This window comes from Bos indicus, chromosome 20 (genome assembly GCF_029378745.1).
Source record: "Bos indicus isolate NIAB-ARS_2022 breed Sahiwal x Tharparkar chromosome 20, NIAB-ARS_B.indTharparkar_mat_pri_1.0, whole genome shotgun sequence".
Classification (NCBI taxonomy): Eukaryota; Metazoa; Chordata; class Mammalia; order Artiodactyla; family Bovidae; genus Bos; species Bos indicus.
Genome location: NC_091779.1, coordinates 71,184,024 through 71,200,134, shown reverse-complemented (window position 1 = coordinate 71,200,134; position 16,111 = coordinate 71,184,024). Strand labels below are relative to the sequence as shown.

Below are 16,111 nucleotides of genomic sequence, written 5' to 3'. Positions count from 1 at the left end.
CCTGAGGGATGGGCACAGCTGCTGTCCTGGTTCTGGCCCCCTTGGCAGCAACAGCCTCCCAAGTGCCGCCCAGTGGAAGACTTAAAGAGACAGGACCTTCCCCCTCCTGCTTGCAGCCAGACAGTCAAGGATGTCTTCCCCAGGCCACAGGCTGACCAGACAGGCAACGGAAGAAAATTTTCAGTGGCAAGAAACACACTCTTTGCAAAATTCAGCCTTCAACAGGCAAAAATCTATAATCCCCAAGGAACAAATCTGACTTCCATGGTTATCACATGATTTATTACAAAGAAATAGGAAGTCCGGACTTTCAAGTTAATAGTCAAGAATATTAAATCAGCTGTCTCAGAAATACTCAATGAGTCAGGGGACATCAAGGATGAAGAATTAAAGGACATCAGGATAATAGTGTAAGAACAGATCAGAATATCAACAAAGAAGTAGAAATTATGAACAGAAACTAAACAAATTCTAGAGCTAAAAAGTGTAACAATTGAAATTTAAAAATTCACTAGAGGAGCTCAACAGATTTGACGAGTGAAAAAAGGATCCAAAAAAAAAACTTGACTAAACTGAAATTATTAACATCCAGTCTGAACTGTAAAGAAAAAACAATGAAAGGAAGTGAACGGAGCCTGGTGGGCCTGTGGGTCTCCATCAAAGATATCAAGATACACCTTGTAGGATTCCCAGGAGGAGGAGAGAGAAACAGAGCAGAAAAATTGCTGAATAAGTAATGAAAACTTCCCAAAACGGATAAAATCATGAATCTACACATCCAATCTACACTCTCCATGAAGAGCACGAAAAGGCAAAGATAGGACGCTGAAAGAGGGACTCCCCAGGTTGGCAGGTGCCCGATATGCTACTGGAGAAGAGGGGAGAAGTAGCTCCACAAAGAATGAAGAGACGGAGCCAAAGCAAAAAATCCACAATGCCCAGGTGTCAATGTGACTGGTGGTGGAAGTAAAGCCCGATGCTGTAAAAAAATATTGCGTAGGAACCTGGAATGTTAGGTCTATTAATCAAGGTAAATTGGAAGTGGTCAAACAGGAGATGGCAAGGGTGAACACCTACATTTTAGCAATCAGTGAACTAAAATGGACCGGAACAGGTGAATTTAATTCAGATGACCACTATATCTACAACTGTGGGCAAGAATCCCTTAGATGAAGTGGAGTAGCCCTCATAGTCAACAAAAGAGTCTGAAATGCAGTACTTGGATGCAATCTCAAAAATGACAGAATGATCTCTATTCGTTTCCAAGGCAAACCATTCAATATCATAGTAATCCAAGCCTATGCCCCGACCAGTAATACCAAAGAAGTAGAAATTGAGTGGTTCTATGAAGACCTACAGGACCATCTAGAAAGTGAAAGTGAAAGTCACTCAGTTGTGTCTGACCCTTTGTGACCCCAAGGACTATACAGTCCACGGAATTCTCCAGGCCAGAATACCAGAGTGGGTAGCCTTTCCCTTCTCCAGGGGATCTTCCCAACCCAGGGATCGAACCCAGGTCACCCACATTGCAGGCAGATTCTTTACCAGTTGAGCCACAAGGGAAGCCCAAGAATACTGGAGTGGGTAGCCTATCCCTTCTCCAGGGGATCTTCCCAACCCAGGAATCGAACTGGGGTCTCCTGCATTGTAGGCGGATTCTTTACCAATTGAGCCCCCAGGGAAGCCCTTCTAGACCTTCTAGAACTAAACACCCAAAAAAGATGTCCTTTTCATCACAGGGGACCAGGATGCAAAAGTAGGAAGTGGAGACACCTGGAGTAACAGGGAAGTTCGGCCTTGGAGCACAGAGTGAAGCAGGGCAAAGGCTAACAGAGTTTTGCCAAGAGAACACACTGGTCAGAGCAAACACCCTCTTCCGATGACACAAGAGAAGACTCTACAAATGGACATCACCAGATGGTCAACACCGAAATCACACTGATTATATTCTTGGCAGCTGAAGATGGAGAAGCTCTATACAGTCAGCAAAAACAATACTGGGAGCTGACTGTGGCTCAGATCACGAACTCCTTATTACTAGATTCAGACTTAAATTGAAGAAAATAGGGAAAACCACTAGACCATTCAGGTATGGCCTAAATCAAATCTCTTACGATTATACAGTAGAAGTGAGAAATAGATTCAAGAGATTAGATCTGATAGACAGAGTCCCTGAAGAACTATAGATGGAGGATTGTAAATTGTACAGGAAGTGGTGATCAAAACCATCCCTAAGAAAAAGAAATGCAAAAAGGCAACATGGCTGTCTGAGGAGGCCTTACAAGTAGCTGAAAAAGACGAGAAGCAAAAGGCAAAGGAGAAACAAAGATATACCCATCTGATGCAGAGCTCCAAAGAAGAGCAAGGAGAGAGAAGAAAGCCTTCCTCAGTGATCAGTGCAAAGAAATAGGGGAAAACAATAGAATGGGAAACACTAGAGATCGCTTCAAGAAAATTAGAGATACCAAGGGAACATTTCATGCAAAGATGGGCACGATAAAGGAAAGAAATTGTATGGACCAAACAGAAGCAGAAGATATTAAGAAGAGGCGACACAAGAACTATACAAAAAGATCTTCATGACCCAGATAACCACGATGGTATGGTCACTCACCTAGGGCCAGACATCCTGGAGTGCGATGTCAAGTGAGTCTTAGGAAGCATCACTACTAACAAAGCTAGAGGAGGTGATGGAATTCCAGCTGAGCTATTTCAGATCCTAAAAGATGATGCTGTGAAAGTGCTGCACTCAATACGCCAGCAAATTTGGAAAACTCAGCAGTGGCCACAGCACTGGAAAAGGTCAGTTCTCATTCAAATCCCAGAGAAAAGCAATACCAAAGAATGTTCCAACTACCGCACAATTGCACTCATCTCACACACTAGCAAAGTAATGCTCAAAATTCTTCAAGCCAGGCTTCAACAGTACATGAACCAAGAACTTCCTTCCATATGTTCAATCTGGATTTAGAAAAGGAAGAGGAACCAGAGCTCAAATTGCCAACATCTGTTGGATCATAGAAAAAGCAAGAGAATTCCAGAAAAAAAATCTACTTTTCTGCTTCATTGACTATGCCAAAGCCTTTGACTGTGTGGACCACAGCAAACAGTGGAAAATTCTTCGAGAGATGGGAATACCAGACCACCTGACCTGCTTCCTGAGAAACCTGTATGCAGGTCAGGAAGCAACAGGTAAAACAGGACATGGAACAACAGACAGGCTCAGATTGGGAAAGGCGTCCGTCAAGGCTGTGTACCGTCACCTGCTTATTTAACTTCTATGCAGAGAACATCATGGGAAACGCTGGGCTGGAAGAAGCACAAGCTGGAATCAAGATTGCCGGGAGAAATACCAATAACCTCAGATATGCAGGGGACACCACCCTAATGGCAGAAATTGAAGAGAAACTAAAGAGCCTCTTGATAAAGGTGAAAGAGGAGAGTGAAAAGCTGGCTTATAACTCAGCATTCAAAAAACTAAGATCATGGCACCTGGTTCCATCACTTCATGACAAATAAATGGGGAAACAATGGAAACAGTGACAGACTTTATTTTCTTGGGCTCCAAAATCACTGCAGATGATGACTGCAGCCATGAAATTAAAAGATGCTTGCTCCTTGGAAGAAAAGCATATTAAACCAACCTAGAAGGCATATTAAAAAGCAGAGACATTACTTTGCCAACAAAGGTCCCATATAGTCAAAGTTATGGTTTTTCCAGTAGTCATGTATGGATGTGAGGGTTGGACCATAAAGAAGGCTGAGCGCCAAAGAAGGACTGATGCTGAAGCTCCCATCCTTTGGCCACCTGATGTGAAGAGCTGACTCATTAGAAAAGACCCTGATGCTGGGAAAGATTGAAGGCAGGAGGAGAAGGGGACGCCAGAGGATGAGATGGTCGGGTGGCATCACTGACTCAATGGACATGTTGAGCGAGCTCCAGGAGATGTGAAGGACAGGGAAGCCTGGCGTGCTACGTTCCATGGGGTCGCAAAGACACAACTGAGCGACTGAACAACAACATCACAGTCAAGAAGCTTAACTTAACTCCAAGCAAGATAAACTAAAAAAACTCTCAGTGAGATATATTACAGCCAATTTCTTAGAACTTGGAGAGAATTTTGAAAGCAGCAAGAGAGAGAGCCAATCACAAAGGAGAGCTCCTCAGTGTGATAAACAGTGACTCTTCATCAGATTCCATGCAGGCCAGAAGGCACTGGGGTGGCATGAGGTCATGAAGGGAAAAAAAAACTGCCAACCAAGAATTCCAAAGCCCCCAAAGCTATCTTTTGAGAATGATGGAGAAACTAAGACATTTTCAGGTAAACAAGGGCTGAGGGACTTCATTACAATAGACCTGCCACACAAGAAATGCTGAAAAGACACACAGTTTACTAGTCTCTCCACATTCTTCAGGTTAAAATGAAGAGATGCTGCTGCTGCTGCTACTAAGTGTCCGACTCTGTGCGACCCCATAGATGGCAGCCCACCAGGCTCCTCTGTCCCTGGGATTCTCCAGGCAAGAACACTGGAGTGGGTTGCCATTTCCTTCTCCAATGCATGAAAGTGAAAAGTGAAAGGGAAGTCGCTCAGTCGTGTCCAACTCTCAGCGACCCCATGGACTGCAGCCCACCAGGCTCCTCCGTCCCTGGGATTTTCCAGCCAAGAGCACTGGAGTGGGGTGCCATTGCCTTCTCCGTAAAGGTAACTACAAAAGTTAATTTATAAGCCAGTACTATTGTACTTTGATTCGTAACACTTCCCCTTTTCTATATGATTTAAAGATAGATGCATAAAACTAATTATAAATCTTTGTTCATGGGCACACAGTATACAAATACGTAATCTGTGACATTAACAACATAAAGGAGGAGAGATGGAAATGTATGAGAATAGAGTCTTGGAACACTATTGAATACTGAATTAAAATACTATTGAAACTGAATTAGTATTATTCAATAAAGTATAACTTTATTGTTATAAATTTAGAATGTTCATTGTAATCCTCAAGGTAACCATTAAGAAGATGACTAAAGGCCTTTAGAAAAGGAAGAAGGTAAGCAATGGGTACCACATAAAAATTCAATTAAATATAGAAAGTCAGTTGTATTTATTCCTCGACTCCTAATGGAGGAATTGAGGAACAATGTATATATAATAGCTGAGTAGCAGAAGTAAATCCTTATCTACTGGTTAATTACCTTAAACATGAATGAAGCAGGAAACAGTAGAAATCCCATGGGAACTGGGGAGCCAGACCCCTGCTTCACACCACACACACCAACCACAGATAGGAAAGGACCCAGCTCTCAAGACCAGCATGTTAAACTTTCGGTAGGAAGTATCGAAGACTCTCCTTTATGTCTTTGGGTGCAAGATTTGTGAACACAGCCCCAAAGCACTATCTTTGAAATATTCCTAATTGTGACCCCCGGGCCCGCGGGCTCACCTGGGGTGGTGGGGAGCTCTCAGGGGTGACGGTGCTGACGGAGCTCAGGCTGGAGCACCTGGAGAGCGCGGGCAGGAACTCCTTCCGCTTGATTCTGCTGGACGGAGACAGACATGGGGCGGCGCCACGAGGGAGCCGGGGGGCGGGGCTGGGGGTGTCTGAGGGCTGCAGGGGAGAGTGTGTGTGTGCCCGTGTGCATGTGTGTGTGCGCTCACGCGTGTGTGCTTGTCTGCGTGTGTGTGAACCGTCAGAAGGGCTGCCTACACTTCCACAGACAAAGGTCAAACGAGCGTGATGCCTGGTGTCCGTCCAGCTCAGGCGCCAGCCGTGAGCAGGGTGACCGTGAGGGGTCGTGCCTTCCAGGCTGGGGCAGAGCTGAGAGCCAGAGTCAGTGGCTGAAATCCGCACAGGGGTTTCCTGCCCCAAATGCTCCGTCACAGATGCTCGCTCTCCTAGGAGACCTGCGCTGAGGCGCACCCCCAGCCCCCGTGGGGTAGAAAGGCTGGCAACTCACCGCACTGCGGACGTGCTTCGGCTGGCACTAGCTTCCTGCGGGCAGGGGGGGAGGAGCAGCTGGTCAGGAGGAGCCAAGCCCCACCCTGGATGTCGTGTCAGGGCGCCTGGGGGCCCCGGGTCCAGGGAGGGCGCTGGAGGATGGCGCCCGGCCCCACCCTCGAGCTCTGGCTGAGCTGCGTCCCCTCTCTTCCGTGATTGAAGTCCTGTCCCTCGTGATGCAGCACGTGACCATCCTTGGAAACGGGGCCCCACGGAGGCTATTAACAGTGGAGCCAGGTCACCCGTGTGGGTCCCGGAGCACGAGGCCTCATGTCCTCTTGGGAGGACGAGCTCGGGATGAAGACCATGTGCCCAGGTGGCACTGAGGGCTCAGAGGTACCAGCCCTGGCGGTGCCCTGACCGCAGACTTCTAGCTCCAGGATGGGAGAAGAAAGTGAGCTGCCTGGCCAGCCTCTGCAGCCCCAGCAGAGAAACACACGCGTGCGCTCGCTTCTCCTTGGTCAGGGCGGGAGCGGGACAGCCCCAGCTCTCAAGGCGCCCACCTAACTCCTGGGCACGGGCCTGGCCTCCCCGCCTCTGGCTCAGACTTTGCATCTGTAGGTTGGAGCCTCATGGGTGGTGTGTGGTGACGCCTCCTGTAGCTCTCATCTGCGCGTCCTCAGGGCCTGATTCTGGGCATCTTTTCAGGTGCTCATTTGCCACCCACAGATCGCTTTCGGTGAAGAGTTCGTTAAAATCTACAGTTTGAACTGTGGTGTTGGAGAAGACTCCTGAGAGTCCCTTGGACTGCAAGGAGATCAAACCAGTCAATCCTGAAGGAAATCAGTCCTGAATACTCATTGGAAGGACTGATGCTGAAGCTCCAATACTTTGGCTGCCTGATGTGAAGAACTGACTCATTGGAAAAGACTCTGATGCTGGGAGGGATTGGGGGCAGGAGGAGAAAGGGATGACGGAGAATGAGATGGTTGGATGGCATCACCGACTCGATGGACATGGGTCTGAGTGAACTCCGGAAGCTGGTGATGGACAGGGAGGCTTGGTGTGCTGTGGTTCATGGGATCACAAAGAGTTGGATACGACTGAGTGACTGACCTGAACTGAACTGAGGTTATTTCAGATCTTTGTTTTTATAAACAACGTTAGAGGGAACGTCTCTGTCATAGAGCTTTGTCTGTTTTTCTAAGATTGGGCTTTAAGTTAATGGTGGTAGACAGCCGATGCTCCCGCGTGCTGAGGGCTGTGCCAGTGGGTCGTCTCCTTTAATCGTCACCCACACACTCGGAGGTTTGCGCGGGGTCCCCTGCCCAGGTAACTGCAGAACAGGGTCGGACCCGGGAAGCCTTCGAATCTATTTTAATTCTTGGGAGTGCAATTCCTGGGTCCAAAAGTTTTATCAGTGCGTTTACCCAAAGGAAGACCCTTTAAAAGTAAACCAGCGACCTAAGATGCCTCATGGTGACTGAACTTGCAATTTCAGAGTGCATCTCAAGGTCGTCTCTCACACACAAAGGAGACGAGGGGTGATAACTTGCAGTCATTCACAATGGACGCATAGGTCTTTTTTCTCTTTCATAGGCAGCACTTTGTGTGCCATACCAAAGGAAACCTTACACAGGAAATCAACACAAGATCACACGCGATTTCTCCCAGAAGCAGTGAACGGGGAGAAACGAGTGTGTGTCTAAGTGCCGTCTGGACCTGAGAATGGACACAGAACCCTGCTTCACCCACACAAACACACGTCTCAAAAGTGAACACAGACCCACATGCAGGAGGTCAAACCCTCACCTTCACCCGGGCTGGGACTCGCGCACGACATCAGGTACAAGTGGTGAGTGTGGACCCCGTGTCCTAAGGGGAGGCTTTCGGCTTTTCATCACAAGGTAAGATGCTAGCTGTGAGCTTTCAAGGTGCCCCCTGAGGGAATGGGGGTCTTGTCTTTGCGTTCCCAAGCTGGGGCTGTTTTAAAATCATGCAAGGGAGTTTGTTGCCGTCCGGTCCTCGCTCTTCAGTGACCGCCGCATCCATACGATGCTTGTCCAACCCTAACCAGACCCAGGCCTCAGACACGGTGCCCGCTGGACGAATGCAGCGTCTCCAGACGGCCACACCCAGGCCTGCGAGGACCGACAGGAACCGACCGGCCTCTGCCGCTGCAGGCTGACCCGGTGAGGACCCAGGACCAGCACGCCCTCAGGGGCGGACCGTGTCCACGCCGCTGCCCCGGGAGGCCTCGGAGAGCCTGCGCTGCGTGCCCGCGGGCTGCTGAGCCCTCGAGGGGCAGACCCGCAGCAGACGGGCTGGGGCCACGCAGACACGGTGCGCTTGGCCCTACAGGCCTCTGTAGCACACGGTTTGCACCTGCTCTCTCGCACGCGTGCCCACCACTGTTCCCGGGCAAGGAGCACAGCCTGAAACACTGCAAACGCTTAAAGTGAGCACGTTGGACCAGCACCTCCTGTGCCGTGCAGTCCTCTGCAGGGTCCTGGGGTGGCCGCGCCCCTGCCTCCTGCCCCCACCCCCGCACCAGGCTCACCTGCTGCGACGAGCAGCTGCTGGCATGGGTGTCGAGGCTGGAGACCCGCCAGTGGTCCAGGGCTGCTGGCAAGAGCTGCATGGACTTCACGCTGGTGGGGACGCACAGGAGAGAGAAAGCACACGTGTCAGCAAATGGGGACTCTTGGGGGCCCAGAAAGTCTCTCTATCCTGGTTTTCCATTTTCCTGAGGACCTCACAGCTTGGGATGGGTCGCGGGATCCCCCTGCCCCAGAAAAGTCAGAAAGCAAGCAGCCCTGCTGATCCCCGGAGCCTCCGACATGGACGGAGAACCGGGGCCTCCTGTCTTAAGCCCCTGTTTTGTGGGAATTCGTCGCACTGAACCTAAAATGCGCACGGGAGGGTCACGTTGAATTATCCACATGTGGTCATCTGAGCCTTGAGGAATGGAGGGCCCGGGAAGGCTAGCTGAGAGAGATCGGAACATGAGGAGGACTGGGGCTGCGGCTGGGAAGGAGCGAAGCAGGAGGGGGTGAGCCTGTCTCCCGGCGCTCCCGGGGGTCCTCCCCTGCGGGGCAGAGCAGACACCAGGCTCACCTGGCCGGGTTTCTGCTCCAAGGAAACCATGAGAAGATGCCTGCCGGTGTGTCTTCGCGTGTGAGACCGTAATCCTTGTTCATATTCTCATCCTACCCACTTAACATTTCAGAACAGACAAAACAGGCCAGAAGAAACTCTCTTAGAAACGGCACCGCCACCACCACAGGGACACTTTGTAACGTCCTCCGTAGAGGCTTTCCTCGGAAACGTGCCCGCGGAGCTCCCACACACCGCACGGGTGTGTGCTGGGCGTGTTCCTTCCTTTGGCAGGTGTCACGAGGCTTAGAAACTTCCTCTGACCGCTGTGAACTCGACCCCACTGGCTCTAACGCTCTGAGAGGGCCAGCCTCGGGAGTGGGGCTGGGAATGGCCGTCAGCAGTGCCAACTCGCTCAACGGGACCCAGGAGCTGCGTTACTCGGAGAACGCTCCCTGCCGCCAGAGACTACAGAGTTTACTTCCCGTCTCATCCAGAGGGTTTGTGACCTGCTTGTATCACATTTTACCCATTGCTGAGCCTTGATTAAATAGGGCCGGCTTCTCTTCCAGGAGAAGGAACACAAGCTGGATTGGAAATGAAAACAAATGTTCCCATAGATATGCACGTGGCCCCTGCTCAAGGGGGTGAGTGCACCCGTCAAAGTCTTGTTTTCTTTTAACAGAAAGAACCTCACAATACATGAGGTAAAACAAGCTCCTAAGGAACCTTTCATAAAATAAAACATTGTGTGTGTGTATGTATATGCACAGAAAAGGAACTGGAAAGAAAGATGTAAAAAACACAAGTCGATGTCCCAGCAACAGTTACTAGTGGGCGGGGAAGTCTGTGTGTCTCTGCTTTTACACTGGGAATTTGTATTTCCAAATTTTGTGTAATAAATACGCGTTGATTCTAAAAAAAAAAAAAAAAAATTAAGGCAAAAGTCTAGCATCCTGGTTCCAGTTAAGTTACTGTCTTTCTTACCAGAAAAGGAAAAAATAGAAAAAGTTCTTAGATTTTACTTAAAGGATCATGGTTAAATGATATTTTGAAGTGAAATTCAAAATGATGTGGATTTACATGTTAGTATTGCCAATCAGATTTCTAAGGAAGAAAACCTGGAAGAAAAGTTATTGGGTTGTTTGAAAGAGAACAGGCCTTGCACGGTGAACTGCATTTCCTGGCCAACTGTTAACTAAGCAAGAACCTCAGGAACGCTCAGCCTTTGGGACACTGCCGAGTGCTGTCTTTCTCTAAGCTCCCCACTCCTGGGGTTCTGTGGGCCCTCTCTGCCCCTCTGAATGCAGGACAGGGACGCAATGACCCCAGGGCCACAGCCCCTGGAGCCCCGGCTCCAGGCGCCCTTCCTGAAGTCATTCCAGGCCCCTTCCCCGCCCCCAAAGAAGACGACTCTGTGCCCCCACCTGGGGCAGCGACGCTGGGAGGAGGCAAGTCCCCCGTGAGTGAAGGTGTATTCAGCACAACGCCAACCCCAAATGCAAGTGACTTGGAACTGGACAAAATCACTTGAAAGTTTACACGGAAAAACAAATGTGCAAGAATTGTCAAAAAATTTGAAAAATGAGAAAGGCTTGGGAGGAATTTGTCTACTAGGGAGTAAAGAGAGGCTGCAGAAGAAAGAGATGTCGGAGGCAGAAGCAAGCGGGTCCAGACACGGAGGGTCAGCGGGCCATCTATGCCATGGGGATCACTGAGCTTGTCCCCTCTCTCGTTGTATCCAAAAGCTAAGATGGCCTGAGGATCAAAGTGCAAAGGAAGCAAGTAAAACTGCGAGAATATTACAAAGATTGGAGGAATGTTTGGAAAACTCAGGAGCAAGAAGGTTTTTAAAAGACAAAATAAAAATTTGACACATTTGGCTTCAGAAAAATTTGTGACCTCTACATTGCAAAAGACACAATAAACTTTTTAAAACGACAGATTGGATGAAATATATTTGAGACACAAAGAACAAAGAATTAATCAGTATTTTCAATAGTCAAAGAGCTCTAAAATGGATAATATGCAAATACTCCAGGATAAAAATGGGGAAAATATATGAAAACCTAATGCAATGCACACAAGAGAGATTGTCGAACAGTCAAGGCAGACGGAATGATGTACGTTCCCACTGGTGTCAAGAGGAATGCACATAGAAACAATTGTTTTACTTGGATAAAACCAAATATACTGTTCTTATGCTGCAGAGTCTGGGGAAACTGGTGGAAACCTGAGTCCCTCTGGCTTTGGGGAACGTCACCGTGAAGACTTATGAAGGTGTAGCACAGGCAGCCCTTTGCCTGTGGACGTCCGCCAGCAGTACCCGACAACAGGGCCCCTCAGGGGCTCCGCGGTGAAGCGTCCAGCTGCACTGCGCGGGACACGGGCTCGGTCCCTGCGTCAGGAAGATCCCCTGGAGAAGGCCATGGCCACCCACTCCAGGCTTCTTGCCTGGAGAATTCCATGGACAGAGGAGCCTGGCGGTCTACGGACCACAGGATAGCAAAGAGTCAGACACAACAGAGGTGACTCAGCACACGTGTGCAGCTGACAATGTGGGCAGACACTCCCAGAGAGCTGTCAGAAAAAACCACTGGGAGGCCAGAGCCTCCCGGTCTGTCAGGGCATGGTTCGCCCGTGGAGGACGACCATGCTGCCGATGAGAGGCGGTCGCGTCTGCCCGCAGGGTCACAGGAGCTGCCCTGACGTGTGGCTGGGGTGTGAACGAGGGCGCAGCAGACGGACAGGTGCGGTGTCATCTAACCCTGTGAGTTTCATGCGTGGATGGAGCGCGCTGAGAGCTGCTCGGGCGTCACCCTTGAGGTTCTGCTGGGAGTGCCGCTGTCTCTACACTGGTTCACGAGCCCATGTCACGACATATAATGAAGAAGCAGTGAGGAGCTAATCCCAGCCAACTCTCACACTTTAAATGGGCAACCAGCCCGGCCTCCTGGCGTGGAGTTGGCGGGGGTGGGGGTTCCGGCGATACCACAGATGACCAGGCCAAAGGGGGTTGCTCTCAACACTTGAAATCTGAGGCATTTGCCCTGCTGGATTTCAGACAGGCTTAGGGCTGGTGGCCTTTGCTTCCTTCTGAGTTCTTCCTTCTTGAATGGGTGTGTCTAGCCTGTGATGGTCCCCTCAGTGCATTTTGGAAGCAAATGGCTTGTCTGGTTTCACAGGTTCACAGATGGAGAGGACTTTGGTCCAGGATGAATCCTGCCCGGAGTCTCAGCCATCACAGATCTGCACGACTTAGGTGACAGGCTTTGGGACTTAGAGCTGATGCTTGAATTCAGGGAAGTTGTGATGCAATGAATTATTCTGTGTGACAGAAGAGAGTGGGCTTTCGGGGGCCAGAGGGCAGACAATGTGGACCAAATTGTGTCTCTTCAAAAACGGTGAGTGGTTGACCCTTGAACAACACGAGTTTGGACTGTGCTGGTTAACACATGTGTGTGTGTGTTTCAGTATACCATTGGCCCTCTGGATTCATGGGTCTCATATCCAAGTATCACCAAAGCTTGGACTGAAATGTCTGTGTTTGGTTGAGCCCTTGGGTCCAGAACGCATGGACGGGGATGGCTAACTATGGGACTTGAGCATCGGTGGATTTTGTTAAATGCAGGGACTCCTGGAGCCAGCGTGCCACAAGTACCAAGGATGACTGCACTGGAGCCCGAAACCGTTACGGTAACGGACCAACTGACTCAGAAGGAGCCGCCCTGACTCTCAGGAGCTTCAGTTCAGTTCAGTCGCTCAGTCGTGTCCGACTCTTTTCGACCCCATGAATCGCAGCACGTCAGGCCTCCCTGTCCATCACCAACTCCCAGAGTTCACTCAGACTCACGTCCATCGAGCAGAAACCAAATGTTATTGGGGACCGTACAGAAGACCCTCAGACACAACACTGCCCATGTTCTCCGGGTGGCACAGAAGATAGATGAGCGGTCTTACTTTCGTGTATTCGTCTGGATGTTAGTTGTAAAGCAGGCTAAGAATTATTGTACTTTTTGCAAAATAAGTAAAACTGAGATATGAGTAATTGTTAGTAATGTTAAGCGATCTATTTGATCTAACTTACCTCTGCACAGATGAACTCAAGTTGGCAACTGATTTCTGTGAGAATAAATAAAAATCAGTAACATTGCACAAGAGATATTGTCGATGTTGAGGTTATTTTTTTGGAAACTTCGCATCTGTTGTTAGTGGACTCACCTGATGCTGCTGCGGGGATGTCTGAGGCCTAGGGAAGGCTCTCACCGAGGGGACAGCTTCTGTCCTCCCCAGCCATGCTGCACACCCAGGGTGGCTTCATTTCTCCTTAGTGAGCGTGAATATATTTAAATTTTAAGAAAACCGCCAAACGGCTTTCCCAAGTGGTGCTGCTGTAAGTCCTCGTCTTACTTTTAATGCGTCAGACACCCAGCTCCTCTAGGGGTTCTCCATCACCTGGTATTGTTGCCTCTTCGGTGTTAGCCATTCCGATTCAGGTGTGCGTGAGTGCGTGTGCACTCAGTCATGTCTGACTCTGCGACCCCATGGACTGTGGCCCTCCAGGCTCCTCTGTTCGTGGAATTTTCCAGGCAAGAATACTGGAGTGGGTGCCATGCCCTCCTCCAGGGGCCATTCTTGACACAGAAATCGAACCTGCGTCTCCTGCCCTGGCAGGCAGGCTCTTCACCACTGTGTCGCCTGGAAGCCCTGACTCCGTGCGGCGGCGTCTTACTGTGGCTTTGATTTGCATTCCCCTGATGTCTAACGGTGTTGGCCGTCTTTTCATGTGCTTAATTGCCACCCATATATATATATACACATATATACGCTGCTGCTGAGTTGCTGCAGTCGTGTCCGACTCTGTGTGACCCCATGGACGGCAGCCCACCAGGCTCCCCCGTCCCTGGGATTCTCCAGGCAAGAACACTGGAGTGGGTTGCCATTTCCTCCTCCAATGCATGAAAGTGAAAAGTGAAAGTGAAGTCGCTCAGTCGTGTCTGACTCTTAGCAACCCCATGGACTGCGGCCCACCAGGCTCTCCAGTCCATGGGATTTTCCAGGCGAGAGTGCTGGAGTGGGTGCCGTTGCCTTCTCCATATATATATATTGGTGCAAAGTTTGTTCAAATCTTTTTGTATTTAAAAAAACCTGGGTCATTTTTCTTATAATTGAGTTTTGAAAATTCTTTATATATTCTGGATACAAGTAGACGATTTGGAAATATTCCAGCCAAAGTATTTTTATTTTTGAAATGGTGACTTCCAAAGGGCAAATATTTTTCACTTTTATGAAGTCCAATTTTTTCATACTTTTATTTAATAGTGCTTTTGGTGTCATATTAAAGAAAAGTTTGCCTAACGAAGATCACAAGATTTTATTCTGTTTTCTTCCCAAAGTATTATGGGTTTAGCCTTAAAATTTAGCTCTGAGATTGATTTCGAGTTACTTTTGTACCTGCTGTGAAACAGCACGTGAGGTTCATTTTTTCTCCTTGTGGGTATCTGATTGTTCCAGTACCATTTATTGAAAATACATTGCTCCCCATTGAATTGCCTTGGCATCTTGGTTTAAAATCCAATGATCAGAAATGTAAATGTTTTGTTTCTGGAGCTTTGACTCTGTTTGTCTGTCTGTATGTCTGTCCTTAACACTGGCTCCATACAGTAGCTTCGTAGTAAATTTTGAAATCAGATTATGGAAGCTTTCCAATTTGTTTCTTCTTTTTCTAAATTATTTTGGTCATTCGTAAGGGTTCTGAATTTCCACATACAGCTTGATACTTCCTTAAAGAGAAAAGCTTGCTGGGAATTCAGTGGGGATCATGTAAGTTTGTAGATCAGTGTGGAGAGATCTCCTGTCATGACGATACTGAGTGCCCAACCCCTAAATGTCGTGAGTCTTCCCGTCCATCCGGGTTGTGTTTAATTTCTCTCAACAGCAGTGTAGCTTCACACGCACAGCTTTTGTATTTGTTGCTTTGTTGTTTTTTGACGCTGCTGTGAAAGGAGTAGTTTCCTCAGTACTATTTCCAGACTTTTCTCTGCGAGTAGACAGGAGTATAATTCAGTGTTTTAATATTGATTTTGTATCCTACCACCTTGCTAAGTTATCCTATTATTCCTGTTAGCTTTTCTGCAGGTTTGTTAGGATCACGTTACCTGCAAATAAACACAGTCGCACTTTCAGATAGACGTGCGTGTGACTCCTGCTTCTAGCTTTACTGTACTGGCTGGAGGTTTTTAGTAAAATGTCAGACAGACGTTTGGAGGGCACATTTTTGTCTTGGTCCAAGTCTTAAGGACACCGCTTCAGCATGTTAAGTATGAGTTAGTGGTGAGTTTCTTCAGATTCTTTATCAGGTTTAGGGGGCTCCACCCTTAGGCTGTGAAATTGTTTTATCATATCTAGAGGTGCTGTTACCAAATGCTCTTTCTGACTGGGTGTGCTCATGTTTATTGTACTTTATTTTATTAATCGGAGAAGGCAATGGCACCCCACTCCAGTACTTTTGCCTAGAAAATCCCATGGACGGAGGAGCCTGGAAGGCTGCAGTCCATGGGGTCGCTGAGGGTCGGACATGACTGAGCGACTTCACTTTCCCTTTTCACTTTCATGCATTGGAGAAGGAAATGGCAACCCACTCCAGTGTTCTTGCGTGGAGAATCCCAGGGACGGGGGAGCCTGGTGGGCTGCCGTCTATGGGGTCGCACAGAGTTGGACACGACTGGAGTGACGCTCATTACACTAATACATTTTCAGATGTTGAGCCGACCTTGCATTTCTGGAATAGCCCTCCCTCAGTCACAGCGTATGCACCTCTTGTGTGTGTTTGTATATGCCTGTGTCTGGTCAGTGATATTTGCCTCTATATTCACGGGTGACATCAGCTTATAAGATTCTTTTTTGGCGACAGGATCTGGCTTTGGTATTATGTACTCATATATGTACAGAGGATGAGATAGTTGGATGGCATTGCTGACTCGATGGACATGAGTTTTGAGCAAGCTCCGGGAGTCGGTGATGGACAGGGAAGCCTGGCGTGCTGCAGTCCATGGGGTCTCAGAGTCGGAC

General features: G+C 48.7%; 1 protein-coding gene across 3 annotated transcripts in view; it reads right to left on the bottom strand.

The window, feature by feature from the left end:
* The window catches only part of LOC109574746 (probable palmitoyltransferase ZDHHC11B), a 51,715-nt gene that overhangs the window by 4,456 nt on the left and 31,148 nt on the right, over positions 1-16,111 (bottom strand). For all 3 annotated transcript variants that reach the window (XM_070774906.1, XM_070774904.1, XM_070774905.1), the window contains 4 exons: positions 13,128-13,162; positions 8,505-8,595; positions 5,964-5,998; positions 5,450-5,543 (listed from right to left, as the gene is read on the bottom strand). In XM_070774906.1, coding sequence (XP_070631007.1) covers positions 5,450-5,543; positions 5,964-5,998; positions 8,505-8,595; positions 13,128-13,162 — 255 coding nt within the window. The remainder of the gene's footprint in view (positions 1-5,449; positions 5,544-5,963; positions 5,999-8,504; positions 8,596-13,127; positions 13,163-16,111) is intronic.